At 34.1% G+C, this 17,770-nt stretch overlaps 1 protein-coding gene across 1 annotated transcript in view; it reads left to right on the forward strand.

Annotated features, from left to right (window-relative positions):
- Positions 1-723: 723 nt before the first annotated feature.
- LOC138714691 (trypsin-1) overlaps positions 724-17,770 on the forward strand; it is a 79,220-nt gene continuing 62,173 nt past the window's right edge. The window contains exon 1 of the mRNA XM_069846754.1: positions 724-967. Coding sequence (XP_069702855.1) covers positions 884-967 — 84 coding nt within the window. The 5' untranslated portion in view covers positions 724-883. The remainder of the gene's footprint in view (positions 968-17,770) is intronic.

Consider the following 17,770-nt stretch of genomic DNA (forward strand, 5'->3'; position numbering starts at 1 on the left):
TCGTTCCGTAACTGCTACGTGCAAAATATTAAATTTTTTAGTAAGAAGAAAAACAAATTTATTCATTCTATGGCAGTAGTGCATAGGAGATCGTGAATTCTTACATTTTTACACAGTCAACTCTATTAATTTGGAGTGATTTATTAAAGGATGCATTCAAGACTAATTTAGAAAAATGTTAAACGAATTATATTTGCACCAAATGAGTGGTCTCTGGACCAAAATGATAGCATTTTAATTATTTAAATACAATTTAAATTAAGTAGCATATTAAACGATTTATTCTTCTATCAAACACGAATGTTCCCTGGACCCAATGTTCTATTTTAATTATGTAATTACTTTATATTTATTTCTAATAAGTGCAGCGGAGTACACGGGTACAGCTAGTAATTAATAAAAATTAACCTCCGATATTAAAAGTCTTGAACCAAAATTTAATTTCGCAACCCCTGTGTTATTGTTTCCGTACCTCAAAAGGCAATTCGAAAATAATCGCTAGAATGTTTGTAATGTAGCTATTAATTCCTTTCGAATCTATTTCTGAACACTTCTCCTTCAGCATATCGGATTTACCGCTTTTTGTAACAAGTGAAACTTGTAGCGAAGGTTTGGGGGGGTCGTGACGTCACTGGAATAAGTGAGAGCCACGGTAATGTTTCCCTCCCGAAACGATGATGTCGGCAGCGGCGACCAGGTTGGTCTCCTTTGCCCTTCTTCTGCTCCTGCTGCAACTTTCATCGTTGCGAGAGATGTTGACTTGGATGACGGTGAAAGCCACTGTCAGAGTGGCCGGCCGAGTGACTTGCGCGGACGTTTCGCACCTCGTGGTCCGGGACCACAGCGTGCACAACCGAGGGCAGCAGTGACGGTCGTTGCGACGATGCCAGTGCTGGCGTGGCGGTGGGAGTGGGCTCTTTGTTTTCTTCACATCGCCGTAACATGCTCCAGCGCCGCGACGTCACAGGTAAGAAAATCATCCTAATAATCAGTTACAGTCAGCTAGACAGGGCGAACCGTAAGTAGAGTCATTAATTTCAAGGGGTTATTCTTTGAGAATTTCAAACAAAAAAAACTTCAATACAATTTTGCTCGTTTTTTGCTTCATTTTCGAGATAAAAATTGTTTGCAAATCTAGTCTTTCAGGTGAAGCATCCCTGTAAAGCAGATTTGAATAATTTCAAGGGAAAAATTGTTCCGGGCCGGGTATCGATCCCGGGACCTCTGGTTGAACGTACTAGCGCTCTACCACTGAGCTACCTGGGAACTCTACCCGACACCGTCTCAACTTTTCCCTTTATATGCACACAACTCGCGTGGGCTGACGAAACGCCAGAGACCCACAACGAGTGCACACGTTCTCTGTGTGACTTGGAATTGTGGTTTTCTGTTAACGTACACAGTAACGTATATATTATGCAAATATAGTCTTTCAGGTGAAGCATCCCTGTAAAGCAGATTTGAATAATTTCAAGGGAAAAATTGTTCCGGGGCCGGGTATCACCTGAAAGACTAGATTTGCATAATATATACGTCACTTTTTACGTTAACCAAAAACCACAATTCCAAGTCACACAGAGTTTGTGTGCACTCGATGTGGGTCTCTGGCGCTTCGTCAGCCCACGAGAGTTGTGTGGATGAAAAGTTGAGACGGTGTCGGGTGGAGTTCCCGGGTAGCTCAGTTGGCAGAGCGCTGGTACGTTCAACCAGAGGTCCCGGGATCGATACCCGGCCCCGGAACAATTTTTCCCTTGAAATTATTTAAAAATTGTTTTATATGAAACATTTCACAGCGTGATTTAATTCTCAATATGTTGTTGTTTAGTCAACTGTCCGAAGACAGGTCTGAACCTCACAAGTGATACCAACAAGACATCACTTACGAGGCAACTAGGCCAGGAGATAATTGGGAAGGGAGACCAGTTCCTTTCTCCTTCCATTGCATAGGCCTACATCGCCGATTAGCTACATAATATATTTATCAGACTTCTGATGTATATAAACAATTGAGGAACTGAGTGCAAGGAGGGCTTTTTACAGGATGTGCCCTTTTTAAGTAAAACGCTTTATTGTGTTTTCTGATCTGTTATGTATATGATCATCAAGTAGTTCAATACTGTGTTCATAGAGGTCTGGAGTACCCAAAATGTAAAGGCGTGCATAGATCACATTATTACGGTTTGAATTTTCAACATCAATTTTCTCAAAACTTACATTTGAGAGAAGTGCCTTTCTTGCACCCAAACCCTCAATTGTTCTTCCTCTGACACATTTAAGTGAGAGGTACTGCTGTTAATAGATGTACATATCAGCCAGAACCTCAATCAGAGGCATTCCAATATGCTCAGTCAGTTTAAGAGAGCAGTGTATTATGACTGAAATAATTTTACAAATGTAACTTTTCGTTCTGAAAATAAATTTTAAAGTATTACATTTGTTAGGATCAAATTTCTGCACGGATAAAGGCCAAAACTAAAATTATTTCAATAATTTATTATCATAATACTCTGATCTTCTAAACTGACTGAGCATATTGAGAATTAAATCAATGGCTTTCCCAAAACATGCTATGAAATATTTCATATTACATCATTCTTTTTCTCTGAAAGAAAGCATAAATAAGCAAAATTGCATTAAACTTTTTCGTTTGAAGTATCTCAAAGAATAACAACCTGTATTTCGGCTCGTCTTGTATAACAGTAATGTCTTGTTTCTACACAACAGAAACTTGGTTATAACATCGTCCAATAGAGCTGACAAATGGTGTTGCTTTAAAGGAGTGCTGTAACCAACGAGGAGTAAAGATATAATGCTTTCAGTCAAGGGAATGGTATAATTTTTACGTCACATAATTCAAGCTTTGGTAAGCGCTTTATTTTCGATGCAATAATTTGAAATTAGTACACAATTTTCGTTTTGTTTATCTAAATCATTCGAATTGTAGGTTTAACTAGAGAAAACTTCTCTTTATCGTACCACTTTTACTTTTCTTTGACAATGAACAGCTTCCTTTTGTTGGTTGAATTGATATGATACCTTCTCTTAACAAGTCTGCTATGTTACCGAAACTTAACTGTATATGTACAATGTAGATATACTCGACGTAATGGGTATCTAGATCTATAAACAATCATGCAAGGTCACATGCTCTTCATCTCCCAGTGTGGTTGGGCAGTAGGGGGAGGAAAATAGCTGTAGTTTATTATGGACTTATTAATTTGTCCTACAGATTAATCTCTCTCAAATATTAGCTTTAGTTTGTTTACATTCTCCAGCTATCCATTGCGCTGTTTGTACAGTGTGTGAGTGCGACATATAAAGGATGAGGTTAGGAATAGAGAACATAACTGGATGTGCAGAGACTACATCTCAAGAACAAATATGTGTTGAAATCTTAAAACAGTTTAAAGTTGCAGATGAGGTAAATGCATTTACTTATAGTTACAACCTAAGCGTTACTTCGGCGCAGAGACTACAACGTGTTCATAATATGTGCGTCCGTTTACTCTGCAATATTCGCCGGGCTGATGTCGTAAACATCATCCCTCGAAATGTTGTCCTGGTTCCGTCTAGAAGATCGTAGGAAAATTCACTGTCTCTCCCTCCTCTTTCACATATTGCATTTCTCCACTCCTGTCTATCTTGCGTCTCGTTTTCAAAATTTATCCACCCATCATAACCTAGACACACGATCACAACACTCCTCAGTATTATCCATTCCCTCCCACCGAACATCCTCATATTCATCTTCTTTCACTGTGGCTGTTCCTCGGCTTTGGAATTCCCTACCGTGTAATGTCAGGGACTGTCGGACATCAAACCAATTTAAGAATAGACTAAGGGAACATTTTTCTAACAAATCTTGTTAACAATAATAGCTGTTTCAAGTTTCTCAGTGTTTAATATATATATATATATATATATATATATATATATATATATATAAACAGAGGTGTGAAAATTATTAGAATAATCTTAATTTTAAAGGTTTTTTAATAGTTCCTTCACAAATATTCATTGAATTGATGAATATCGGTATATAATATTACTATACTGATGTAGGATATATTTACTACTAAAAATTCCGGAAAGCATTGTTGTACATTGGTATTTTTCTTATTTTACAATTGTTATGGGAATTCAGAAATTATTATATTATGTTGGCGGAATTGGAAACATCAAAAATTAATTAAGAAATGCTTTAAACAAATTATTCTTTGCGTTTACATTGTTGTGAAGGTTCAAATGAACGTATACATCTGTTTTGTGCATATAATTTTTTATGTTTCCAATTCCGCCAACATAATATAATAATTTCTGAATTCCCATAACAATTGTAAAATAAGAAAAATACCAATGTACAACAATACTTTCCGGCATTGTTAGTAGTAAATATATCCTACATCAGTATAGTAATATTATATACCAATATTCATCAATTCAATTATTATTTGTGAAGGAACTATTAAAAAAACCTTTAAAATTAAGGTTATTCTAATAATTTTCACACCTCTGTATATATCATAGAATAAATATTTAAATTATCCCATTATTATTATTATTATTATTATTATTATTATTATTATTATTATTATTATTACTACTACTACTATTTCTTACCAAAGTTTATTATTGTCTCACTAACATTACTTATCTAACTTTCAGTATTTACTTTTACTTTCATTATTCACCTTCATGTTGTTTTGTGAGCTAGGTATTAATGCAATAACTACTGTAAGCATATTGTATACAATTAGAATTAGAGCCTGGCTGGGCGGTAGAGAAGGCCTACTGGCCTTAGCTCTGCCAGATTAAATAAATAGATTATATTAAGTTATGTCGTATTAAGAGAGGAGATGGCAGAAATTTTTGTTATTTTAAATCAAAGATCAAATTTCCATTTTTCATAAAAAATAATGTTTAGGTCTACCTATTTCCTTACCTATTTCACTCACGTAATCATTTATCAATGTGTAGGAATCCATTCAATTTGAAACAATATAAGCCGTATAGAACAATGAAATATTATTATGAAGCCTGAGATTTTTAGGTTAAAAAAACTAAAAATAGCTTTGCCAGCCCATGTTTTAGGATTCTTTTTTTAGGATTTTAAATCTATTTAAGAATTTATAGATTTTTACGAAAAATTTTAAAATAAACAACATACTATTAATACTATATTGCACTAGTATTAGTCTTAAATTAGAATATCCGTGTATAAATAAACTTCACAAAAAATAAATAAAGTGCATTAACTATTCAATAGGTACATAAGGTACAGTAGTGGCAAAAAATACCGGACTGACCCTTGTAGCTGATTTCAGACCCTTGATCACTCCAGAGCACGACAGACTGGTAACTAAGATTTTCGTGGTTCGAATCATGCCTGGGAAGGAAACTTTTTTTTTTTGTTTCTTATTCAAATTTATTCCCAATACTTTTCGATTGCAGAGATATTTTACTACTTAATTAACTTATTATTCCTAGAACATGAATTTTACCAGCAATCGAAAAGTATTTGGAATAAATTTTAATAAGGAACAAAGAAAAGGTTTCCTTCCCAGCTAGGATTCGAACCACGGTAGTCTTAGTTACCAGTCTATCGTGCTCTGGAGTGAACAAGGCTCTGGAATCAGCTACAAGGGTCGGTTCGGTTTTTTTGCCGCTACTGTACATAAAAGATGAGATTTTTATTATGTAGTTCCAAAATATGCTCATTTTTTAATCGTTAAATACCCAATGCATACTTGATTCCAGTTCATGTACGTATGTAATTATTTGTAGCATCTTTGTTTCTTAGTCCTTGACATTTCTATTGCAACTTCTGTGGTCATATCGTGTGTGTAGAATCTTTGGGTATATCAGTAGGCCGTTGTTACTATTGTTGAGTTTGTTTCTATTGTTGTTGTTTTATAAATGGGTTCTGACCATATAACTCATTTAAATTTTGCAAATCTGGCTTTCAGGTATAGTTCCCTGTGAAACAGATTATAATCATTTAAATTTTGTTTTATTGTTTATGATATTGGTGATTAAGGAAATGATTAATCATACTATGTAAATTTTCAATCCAGCATTTGTCCTAGTGAATGATGGAAATAATAAAAATCCCTAGTCAGATTGGTCGACTACTAGATTTGAACGTGAGACCTCCCGAATGCTATTCACATGCGTTACAGACTAATCCACCTCACTGGGTTAGTTCAATTTTGTGACACTATTTATAGACACACTGTACATTTTCTATATAAATCTTCACAACGGTACAATGTCCGCATCCAATTTTAACGGACCGAGTTTTGATTCCGGCACAAAAGTGAAACTTATCTCCCATCAGTATCACTGAATGAATGTCCTGAGGCAAAATCTACCGTGTATTTTCCGCCACATTAAAATTTGTATAGAGTCTTTGTGGGTCTAGAAAAGGCTCTTGACAGAGTAGATTGGAATAAACTGATGGGGATTTCGAAGAAAATTGATGTGGATTGGAAAGAGAGAAGACTGTTGAGTAATCTTTACATCAAACAACGAGCCAAAGTGAGGATGTGAGAAGAAAGTAGAATAGAGAGAGGAATACTCAAGGATGCCCTTTACCACCTACCCTGTTCAACATATACTTGGAGGATTTAGTGAAGAACTGTTTTCAGAACATTAGAGGGGTGATAGTAGGAGGAACAAGAAGAATAAAGTGCATAAGATTTGCTGATGATGTGGCGTTGTTAGCAGAAGGGGAGATGATACTAAAGGGCACGCTGTTGAAGTTAAATGACAGCTGTGAGCGGAGTGGGATGAAGATAAATGCAAACAAGAAGAATAGCATGGTCATAGGAAGAAAAATACAGAAGATTAACTTGCGAATTCTAAATAAGGCAGTAGAGCAAGTAGACAGCTTCAAATACTTGGGGTGTAATACGGTATAAGCAGTAACATGAGCTGCTGCCAGGAATTGTAAAATGGATGATTAATTTTATTAACCAACGAAGCAGTGCAGTTTTAAACCTAAAAAAATTTACAGGAAAAGTATCTCGAGGTGATTTTTCTAAACAACATAGGAGCCATAACATTAAAACTACGTTTCGTCGTACTTAGTAAGCGTTTCATGACAATTTATTACTAGCCTATACCTAGTTGCATAATCAAAAATATCAGATCTAATGTAATGTTCACTTACAGTGGTCTTAATTCTTATTAGGCACTGGTAGATATAGTACTATAAATTAATTACAGTTATAATATTTTCATACACTGTAAATCACGGTTTACAATGGGCACCATAAGATGAGCCAGTTAAGATTTGAACAGCCTATATCTACAACAAAAGAACGTTGTAGTCATTGTAACTATTATCCAAAATATTAATCCCATACAATGAAATGCTATTAAAAAAGCATAATACGCATTTTTTTAGATATTCTTTAGGCAAAAGCTATTTAAAATCGCCTAGTAAGTAATTCACTCTAGCCAAACGAATATAAATTGAAATGATATGATACCTTCTTTAGGAATGTAGCATCAAAAGTTTCCTCGAAACACTTCTTCTTATGTACAAATTTAAAATTCAATGGTTTTCTAAGAGAGCAAACATAAAGAAGGGATTTTAACTGTGCCTTTGTTTCCTTCAATTGGCTAAAACTCCTTTCACGTTTCCGAGTGTTGTGTGGAATTGAGAGAACACCTAACGTCAACCTTGTGTAGAATTGAAAGAACACCTAATAACCTTGTGTGGAATTGAGAGAACACCTAACATCAACCTTGTGTGGAATTGAGAGAACACCTAATATCAACCTTGTGTGGAATTGAGAGAACACCTAATAACAACCTTGTGTGGAATTGAGAGAAAACCTAACAATCTTGTGGAATTATTAAGAGAACACCAAACATCAACATTGCATGGAATTGAGAGAATACTTAAAATCGACCTTTTGTGGAATTGAGAGAAGACCTAATATCAACCTTGTGTAGAATTGAAAGAACACCTAATAACCTTGTGTGGAATTGAGAGAACACCTAATATCAACCTTGTGTAGAATTGAAAGAACACCTAATAACCTTGTGTGGAATTGAGAGAACACCTAATATCAACCTTGTGTAGAATTGAAAGAACACCTAATAACCTTGTGTGGAATTGAGAGAACACCTAACGTCAACCTTGTGTAGAATTGAAAGAACACCTAATAACCTTGTGTGGAATTGAGAGAACACCTAACATCAACCTTGTGTGGAATTAAGAGAACACCTAATATCACCCTTGTGTAGAATTGAAAGAACACCTAATAACCTTGTGTGGAATTGAGAGAACACCTAATATCAACCTTGTGTAGAATTGAAAGAACACCTAATAACCTTGTGTGGAATTGAGAGAACACCTAACGTCAACCTTGTGTAGAATTGAAAGAACACCTAATAACCTTGTGTGGAATTGAGAGAACACCTAACATCAACCTTGTGTGGAATTAAGAGAACACCTAATATCAACCTTGTGTAGAATTGAAAGAACACCTAATAACCTTGTGTGGAATTGAGAGAACACCTAATATCAACCTTGTGTAGAATTGAAAGAACACCTAATAACCTTGTGTGGAATTGAGAGAACACCTAACGTCAACCTTGTGTAGAATTGAAAGAACACCTAATAACCTTGTGTGGAATTGAGAGAACACCTAACATCAACCTTGTGTGGAATTAAGAGAACACCTAATATCAACCTTGTGTAGAATTGAAAGAACACCTAATAACCTTGTGTGGAACTGAGAAAACACCTAACATCAACCTTATGTGCAATTGACAGAATACCTAACATCAGTCTTGTGTGAAATTGACAGAATACTTAACATAAACCTTTTGTGGAATTGAGAGAACACCTAACATCAATCTTGTGTGGAATTGAATGAGCACCTAACATCAACATTGTGTGGAACTGACAGAATACCTAACATCAGTCTTGTGTGAAATTGACAGAATACTTAACATAAACCTTTTGTGGAATTGAGAGAACACCTAACATCAATCTTGTGTGGAATTGAATGAGCACCTAACATCAATCTTCTGTGGAATTGAGAGAACACCTAACATCAACCTTATGTGCAATTGACAGAATACCTAACATCAGTCTTGTGTGAAATTGACAGAATACTTAACATAAACCTTTTGTGGAATTGAGAGAACACCTAACATCAATCTTGTGTGGAATTGAATGAGCACCTAACATCAATATTGTGTGGAACTGACAGAATACCTAACATCAGTCTTGTGTGAAATTGACAGAATACTTAACATAAACCTTTTGTGGAATTGAGAGAACACCTAACATCAATCTTGTGTGGAATTGAATGAGCACCTAACATCAATCTTCTGAGGAATTGAGAGAACACCTAACATCAACCTTATGTGCAATTGAGAGAACACCTAACATCAACATTGTGTGGAACTGAGAAAACACCTAACATCAACCTTATGTGCAATTGACAGAATACCTAACATCAGTCTTGTGTGAAATTCACAGAATAGTTAACATAAACCTTTTGTGGAATTGAGAGAAAACCTAACATCAATCTTGTGTGGAATTGAATGAGCACCTAACATCAACCTTGACAATTCATCAGATTTTGATCTCCTATAGCCACATTTAATTACTCCTATAAAAGACCACTGAACATCCAGCCTTTCTTTCTTACTAATGTCTTCTATATCTTTCACCTTCAAGGAGCAAATCCGCATCTGCACCACATCCAATCATTAATTGTTTATACCTTTCTCTTCAAAGTTCATCAGTTCTGGGAATCTTTTAACAAGAAACTGAACACCTGTAAATTAAGCATCACTAATAATTATTCAAGCGAGAAGGCGATCGCTGTCTTTACGTTCAACCACCTGCATCTCTCAGGATGCCACTAAAGCAGCAATCTTTAATAGCGAGATTTTACGAGATACAGAACTACTTCGAACAAACTGCCTTTTACAATCGGTAGTCAAATACTCGTTTTCGGTCGATATATTGTAGAGCCAATCGGAGAACATAATATTTGTCACAAATCTGATAATGAAATGAAAGAAATTAGAGAAAACATATTAATTGAGAGATGGGAGATTGGTTTAAAAGTCCGAAGTCTCCCGCTCATACCCGGGAAGTTGACAGGTATGATAATGTAAGAAGAATCAGAGTCAAATAATTAATTTTCAGCCTCTTTCTTTTCTAAATTTATGAACGAACGGCACTTAATGTTTTCATACGATTAAGGATACAATAATCAAACCAGAGGTAATACAGTTCACGGGCCACCCGCTACGAAATCAAACAACCTTCAATTTATTTTTCCTTTCTTACTATTGAATTATTCAAGAGAAGCGTATAATGAGATAAATGAATTATTGTCAATATTTTTTATTAGCGAGGTTTGTTCACTGACATTCTTTCCATCGTTGACGTCACAAATTGAAATACCATAAAAATTTACTGAACAAATCTTTAAAAACCTCTAACAATTTCTCTGATCAAAGATTTCAGTTTTTTTACTCTGAACAATACCTCAAAACTACTTATTCTGTGGAAAATTACCGAAGTTGTCAACACTGAATGTGTTTAAAAAATAACGAAATACTACATTTAAATACATCTTAACGATGGAGTACCCTTAAATGAGTTTTCCCAAATTCGAAATCTACATAAATCACTTTCTCGCGCCCCAAAAACGGTAAATTCGCCTTATTTAATTAAAATTCCTAGACACGGTTTGAAAATAAAATTTACAAATATAGAGAATTGCTCGTTTGATAGTATATTCATATTCATAATCATATTCTGTATTCATTTTATTATACAGATATTGTCAATAAAAATGTGACGTGGATTTAAAATGCATGATGTAAAAATTGCAATATGAAATACAAGCATTTGTCAACCAAAATATTTTTAATTGCAGTTTAAAATTTACTTAGTGCTACATTCCTGTAATTATTGTGCATTTGTTATAATACCTAATGCCAGCATATATTGAAGATTTCTCATATTTGCTACTCTTGTATTTTCCAACAGAGAAAAACATTTCATAACGAGTGTCATAATTACAGAAATCTTTATTTTTAAACAATTTAACTTATTTTATCCACTAGCGTTGCTAAAGGAGGCTATTGTTTCGCAATTTATAATTTATTGTAAAAGCGAATCTTTATATTTTTACAAAGAAAAAAAAAGCGCGTTGCTATGTTGATACAAAACAAAACAACACGTTGCTATGTATTTAAAGTGTTATACACTTGAATTTTAATTTAGCAATATAGCATATCATTCATACGACACATTAAGAAACTCTTATAGTAATAATGCAAATATTGAAATTTTGAATAACGAGACAGAGCATTGGATGGAATTATATTTCTTTTTCAATATTAGGCCTAGATTCCTTCATACATTATAATCATGTTCTATCTTTTTGCAATATTATCAACAATACTAGAGTCAATAGGCGTATGTATCATTAGCAAATTTACCTGGACAGTTTTCTACTTACACAACAATCTTTGAATTTCACGTGCCTTTCCTTATGAACTTCCCTTGATTTTTATAGTAGAACGTTTAATGCAGCATATTTCACAGCTTCTATTATTTCAGGTGATCTGGCATACATATCTTCACATTCCAACATTTTCCGTCTATTATGAAAGTTAATACTGTTGTACAGAATCAAAATGGCGACTACAGTAATAATGTTGATTGATTTATTCATAATGTGGTAACTAAGAAATTATAACTAGCCTACCTCGATCATCTAAAAGGAACTGAACATTTTACCGATAAGTTTCCTGCTAATTTTAATAATTTTTAGTAAAGTACATTAAGGGAAATTGGACGTTATCGCATGCAAAGTAATGATAAAAATAGCCTATCTTCAAGCAGTCATAAATGTAATACTATTTATCACAGCTATTTCATTTTTTTAGTGATATATGTATACATATTAAGCTTTAAAATGAAAGAAGAATTCTTAATCTAGTGTAAATCATACCCTTAAATTAACTGTTAAATTTAAACATATTTTTTTTATAAATTCACTACATATCTATGATTAGGTACACTCTATTCACTTATCATAGCACACATTGGATTAAAATTTTGGCCACTTACTGCTAATAGATACTAAAACATACCCTACTAAAATTATTAAAATATCTGTAATACTATGGGCATAGGGATTATACTAATATTCATTTTTTTTTAATTTATTCACGGTGATGATTTCTATAAGCCCTATGCCCATAATATTACAGATACATGAATAATTTTAGTAGGGTATGTTTTAGTATCTATTAGCAGTAAGTGGTCAAATTTTCAATTCAATATGTGCTATAATAAGTGAATAGAGTGTACCTAATCACAGACATGTAGTGAATTTATAAAAAAAATTGTGCTTAATTAAAAAAGTTAATTTAAGGATAAAGATTTACTCTAGAGTATCCATTCTTTTTCATTTTAAAGCTTAATATGCATAGACACAAAGCTAACAAAAATGAAAGATCTCTGATAAATAGTATTATATTTATGGCTGCTTGAAGGTAGGCTATTTTTACCATTATTTTGCATGCGATAATGACCAACTACCCTTATACGTAGATAAAATATTGTATACAAATGATCTCCATTAGATTGTATTAAAATACTCCCTCTGCGCGAGTTCTAACTCCTTAATAAACAACCACTTTTATAACTTACTTACAAATGGCTTTCAAAGACTCCGGAGTTTCATTGCCGCCCTCACATAAGCCCGCCATCGGTCCCTACCCTGAGTAAGATTAATCCAGTCCCTAGCATCATATCCCACCTCCCTCAAATCAATTTTAATATTATCCTTCCATCTATGTCTGGGCCTCTCCAAAGGTCTTTTTTTCCTCAGGTCTCCCAACTAACACCCTACATACATTTCTGGAATCACCCATACGTGCTACATGCCCTGCTCATCTCAAACATCTGGATTTAATATTCCTAATTATATCACGTGAAGAATACAATGCGTGCAGTTCTGCGTTGTGTAAATTTCTCCATTCTCCTGTAACTTCATCCCTCTTGGCTCCAAATGTTTTCTTAAGAATCTTATTCTCAAAGATCTTAACCTCTGTTTCTCTCTCAAAGTGAGTGTCCAAGTTTTACAACCGTACAGAACAACCTGTAATATAACTGCTTCATAAATTCTAACGTTCAGCCTTTTTTTTTAACCAGACTTACTTACTTACAATTGGCTTTTAAGGAACTCGCAAGTTCATTGCCGCCCTCACATAAACCCGCCATCAGTCCCTATCCTGTGCAAGATTAATCCATTCTCTATCATCTTATCCCACTTCCCTCAAATCCATTTTAATATTATTCTCCCACCTACGTCTCGGCCCCCCAAAACGTCTTTTTCCCTTCGGTCTCCCAACTAACACTCTATATGCACTTCTGGATTCGCCCATCCGTACTACATTCCCTGCTCATCTCAAACGCAGACTGGATGACAAAAACTTCTCAGCTGAATAGAAACAGGCATTTCCCATGTTTATTCTGCGTTTAATTTCCTCTCGAGTGTCATTTATATTTGTTACTGTTGCTCCAAGATATTTTGATATTAGTTGTATAATATACTATTGTTTAATTAAAATTAATTTTATATTACACATATATACATTGGCTATATATAGGATGTAAACGATATAAACTGCCAAAATTATATATGCAGTACATATCGGTCTAATGAACAAGATATCTTGTATCTATAATTATATTTTTAACTAGCCGTACCCGTGCGCTCCGCTGCACCCGCTAGAAATAAATATAAAGTAATTACATAATTAAAATAGGACATTTGATCCAGGGAACATTCGTGTTTGATAGAAGGATAAATCGTATAATATGTTACTTAATTTAAATTGCATCCAAATAATTAAAATGCGATCATTTTCGTCCAGAGACACTCATTTGATGCAATGACAATTCCTTTAACCTGCTTCTTAATTTTTATTACATGCAACCATAGTTTAATGAAGATTGACATCATTTAGATTTAATGTGTATATTTTATTTTACTTGTTATAGGTTTCCATTGAATTATGGTAATAACTTAATTTTAACCCTTGTTTTCTACGTATTCAGTAAATGGCGCTTGCCCACTATGGTTGTGAACCCTTCAAATAACTTAAATTATATTATATAACATTACATTAGGTTACATTTATTATATTATATTATATTATATTATATTATATTATATTATGTTATGTTATGTTATGTTATGTTATGTTATGTTATGTTATGTTATGTTATGTTATGTTATATTATATTATATTATATTATATTATATTATATTATATTATATTATATTATATCAGAAGTTACTGTAATAACATTATAGCATTATGTCCATCTAGAGAAACTACACTTTTCAATGGTGAAATAATAATTAATTATACAAATCGGTTAATTTTGCTTCCGATATTACTTCATACAAACACAGAAACATTCATAGCTTTCGATTGTTGCTGTCCAAGGCCCCTTATAGACGAAGTCATTTGTTTTTTAATTCATTACACGGCCTTAGATGGCAGTTATTTTAATTTTAAAACTCATTTATCTCATTAAATATCAGCCCTATCAAAAATTTTCCAGGAAGAAAACTTATCGAAAATTATTTTTAAATAAACTTTTGTTATGTGACATTTTTCACAAAAATCAATAATAAGCGAGATATTTCGATTTATTTAATTCAGGCCCCCTTATAATCCCCATTTTAAATAATGTATTTTGAATGCCATATAGCCTAAAATCTAAGTTACAACAAACTCAATTTATATTCCAATTTTCATCGAAATCCATTCAGCCATTATCGTGTGAAAAGGTAACAAACATACAGATAGACAGACAGACATACAAACAAAAATTCCAAAAAGCGATTTTCGGTTTCAGGGTGGTTAATTATATATGTTAGGACCAATTATTTTTGGAAAATCGAAAATTACCAGAAAAATTTCGGCTACAGATTTATTATTAATATAGATTTATAAAATACTATGTTTTTAAGATGGATAGTAGTATAATTATTTGTTTACATTTCGACTGAACGTAAATGTTATTTCCAATGACATAACACCCAACATATACCAATACACAACAGAGTACATACCAGGAAAAGTAGCCTAAATAATGACTGTATTCTCTTTTCCAAAAACGTTAGGATCAAAAGAACATTTTTTCTTAGAAAACCATGCCAGTTACAGAAGAATAACATTGGACTTTTTTACAGTTATTTATACTCTACAACCTGTATTTTCTTGGCAGTTTATACCGTTTACACTCTGTGTATATATATATATATATATATATATATATATATATATATATATATATATACAATTGCTGAAATGAGCTTTATAGCTGAATCCTTATTATTAAGTTTGCAAATTAGTCCAATAATACATTTCTAAGATATGCAAATTCTATTCATACCAACAAACTTATCGCATAAAAATATTACATAACTTAAGTACAAATAGACCAAGTAGTTGTAAATCGCTATCACATCCTTTTCATCTAAAAATTATCTTAATAAAAACTTTGAAACGTGCCAAATTAATTTCTTTGGCATTCCAGTCCAATAATTCAACAACATAACCTACAAACCAAGAGATTTAACGCGTTTTTAGCTCTCAACAGAATGACACCAAAATTGAATTGAAATTCAATATTACCAGAATTCACATCACCAACTTTTAAATTGGTGCTCAACATTTTCAACTTTAGTCAGGATACAGAATATCTGAGATTGCAATATACGTACAGCTATTTTGTGTAAATTTGTGTATATAAGTTACTCCTACATGTATCCACTTAAACTGTACAACTTGTAATTTCAGATGCTTTACCTTTGAGATTACGAATAATGCCGTTTTTGTATAGCCTACAATCCAGGAAACGTAAGTTCCATAATATAATTTCGATGTAAATTAAACGATTTGAGGTTATTATGTATTTTGAATAATGGTGTAAATAAAGAACTGTAAACAGTAGTTTGTTTCTCAGTAAGAAAAAGGAACCTATTATTTTTGTTAATTGGTTATTTTACGATGCTTTATCAACTGATATAGTTATCTAGCGTCTGAATGAGATGAAGTTGGCGAAATGAGTCCAGGGTCCAGCGCCGAAAGTTACCCAGCATTTGCTCTGAATGAGTTTAGAGGAAAAAATTGTAAATTACATTTTATTTAACGACGCTCGCAACCACCGAGGTTATATCAACGTCACTGACGTGCCGAAATTTTATCCCGCAGAAGTTCTTTTATGTCCCGCGCCGTGGCGTCGTGGCCTAAGGCATCCTGCCTAGGACTCGCGTTACGGAATGCGCGCTGGTTCGAGTCCTCATGGGGGAAGAAATTTTCTCATGAAATTTCGGCCAGTGTATGGGACCGATGCCCACCCAGCATCGTGATGCACTTGGGGAGCTACGATAGGTAGCGAAATCCGGTTGCGAATGCCAGCTATAACGGCTGGGGGGATCATCGTGCTAACCACACGATACCTCCATTCTGGTTGGATGATCGTCCACCTCTGCTTCGGCATGTGGGCGTGAGGCCAACAGCCGGCTGGTCGGTCTAGGCCCTTCACGGGCTGCAGCGCCACGGATTATAAAAGAAGTTCTTTTATATGCTAGTAAATCTACCGACATGAGCCTGTCGCCATTGACCTGGGCCGGGATCGAACTCGCAACCTCGGACACAGGCCAGCGCTCTACCAACTGCGCCACCCCGAGGCCGACTGTTGAGGGAAAACCCCGGAAAAATCTCAACCAGGTAACTTGTCCCAACCAAGATTTGAACCCGAGTCAGCTCGTTGCATGGTCAGGCATACTAACCATTGCTCCGCAGTGGTCGACACCGATTTCTTGCGAAACGCAACGTATATTTTAACGCTTCAGCATTCGATGCGTAGCAATGAATTAATAAAGAAACGAGGGAAGTAACATCTGGAGAAAACGTGCTGCAGCTGCAGTTTCAGTGCACTACAACTCTCCGGGAACCTTAATCTGGGTTTCCAGCTTTCTTTGTGCATCGGTGATAAAGATTACACCGTTCTGCATGGATTTTGTTGTTTTGAAATAAATCGGCGTTTCTGCATCACAATTTCACACTGATTGCAAAAATGAAATCCGTTTTCGCGTACCACGTCAGAATTTTTTACAATTCAAAATTTTATGTTTTCAATATTTTTCGTAATCTAGTGATATTACAGTGTGCTTGTTTGTTAAAAAGGCACGATAGCTTATAATTTAAACTTTATTACTTAAAATGTGACATAATATATCTTTTATTATGTTTGTATTTGATATTTATTAAAATCTACCTACTATATCCGCCCTTGAGGGATGTACAAATTTATATCCTCCACCTTAAAATCAACCGAGGTTAATACATCCATTGTATATTCTTGGAGATTTTTATCTGTCTGCATCCAACGTTATCTACAAACAGGAAGTTGAAATGTTTAGTGTCTCAGGTCATAAAAATTACGAAGGAAATATTTACTCTTAGAGATTGCTATTAAACCTAACAATGAATTAGAGAAATGACATAAGGTCCCTGTATATATCTATTTATGGAAGTGCAATCCAGCTTATGAGGCTACAGATTTCCTTACTGAGATAATAAACCTATCCCCTTTAAAAGTTGTTTTAAAATTAGAGGTTCACTTTTGTGTTGTTGGTTGTCGTGTAAAAGTGAAGTGTGTGAGTTCTCATTTTTAAGGGAGAGTACA

The sequence above is a fragment of the Periplaneta americana genome, chromosome 15 (assembly GCF_040183065.1).
Source record: "Periplaneta americana isolate PAMFEO1 chromosome 15, P.americana_PAMFEO1_priV1, whole genome shotgun sequence".
In the NCBI taxonomy this organism is placed as follows: domain Eukaryota; kingdom Metazoa; phylum Arthropoda; class Insecta; order Blattodea; family Blattidae; genus Periplaneta; species Periplaneta americana.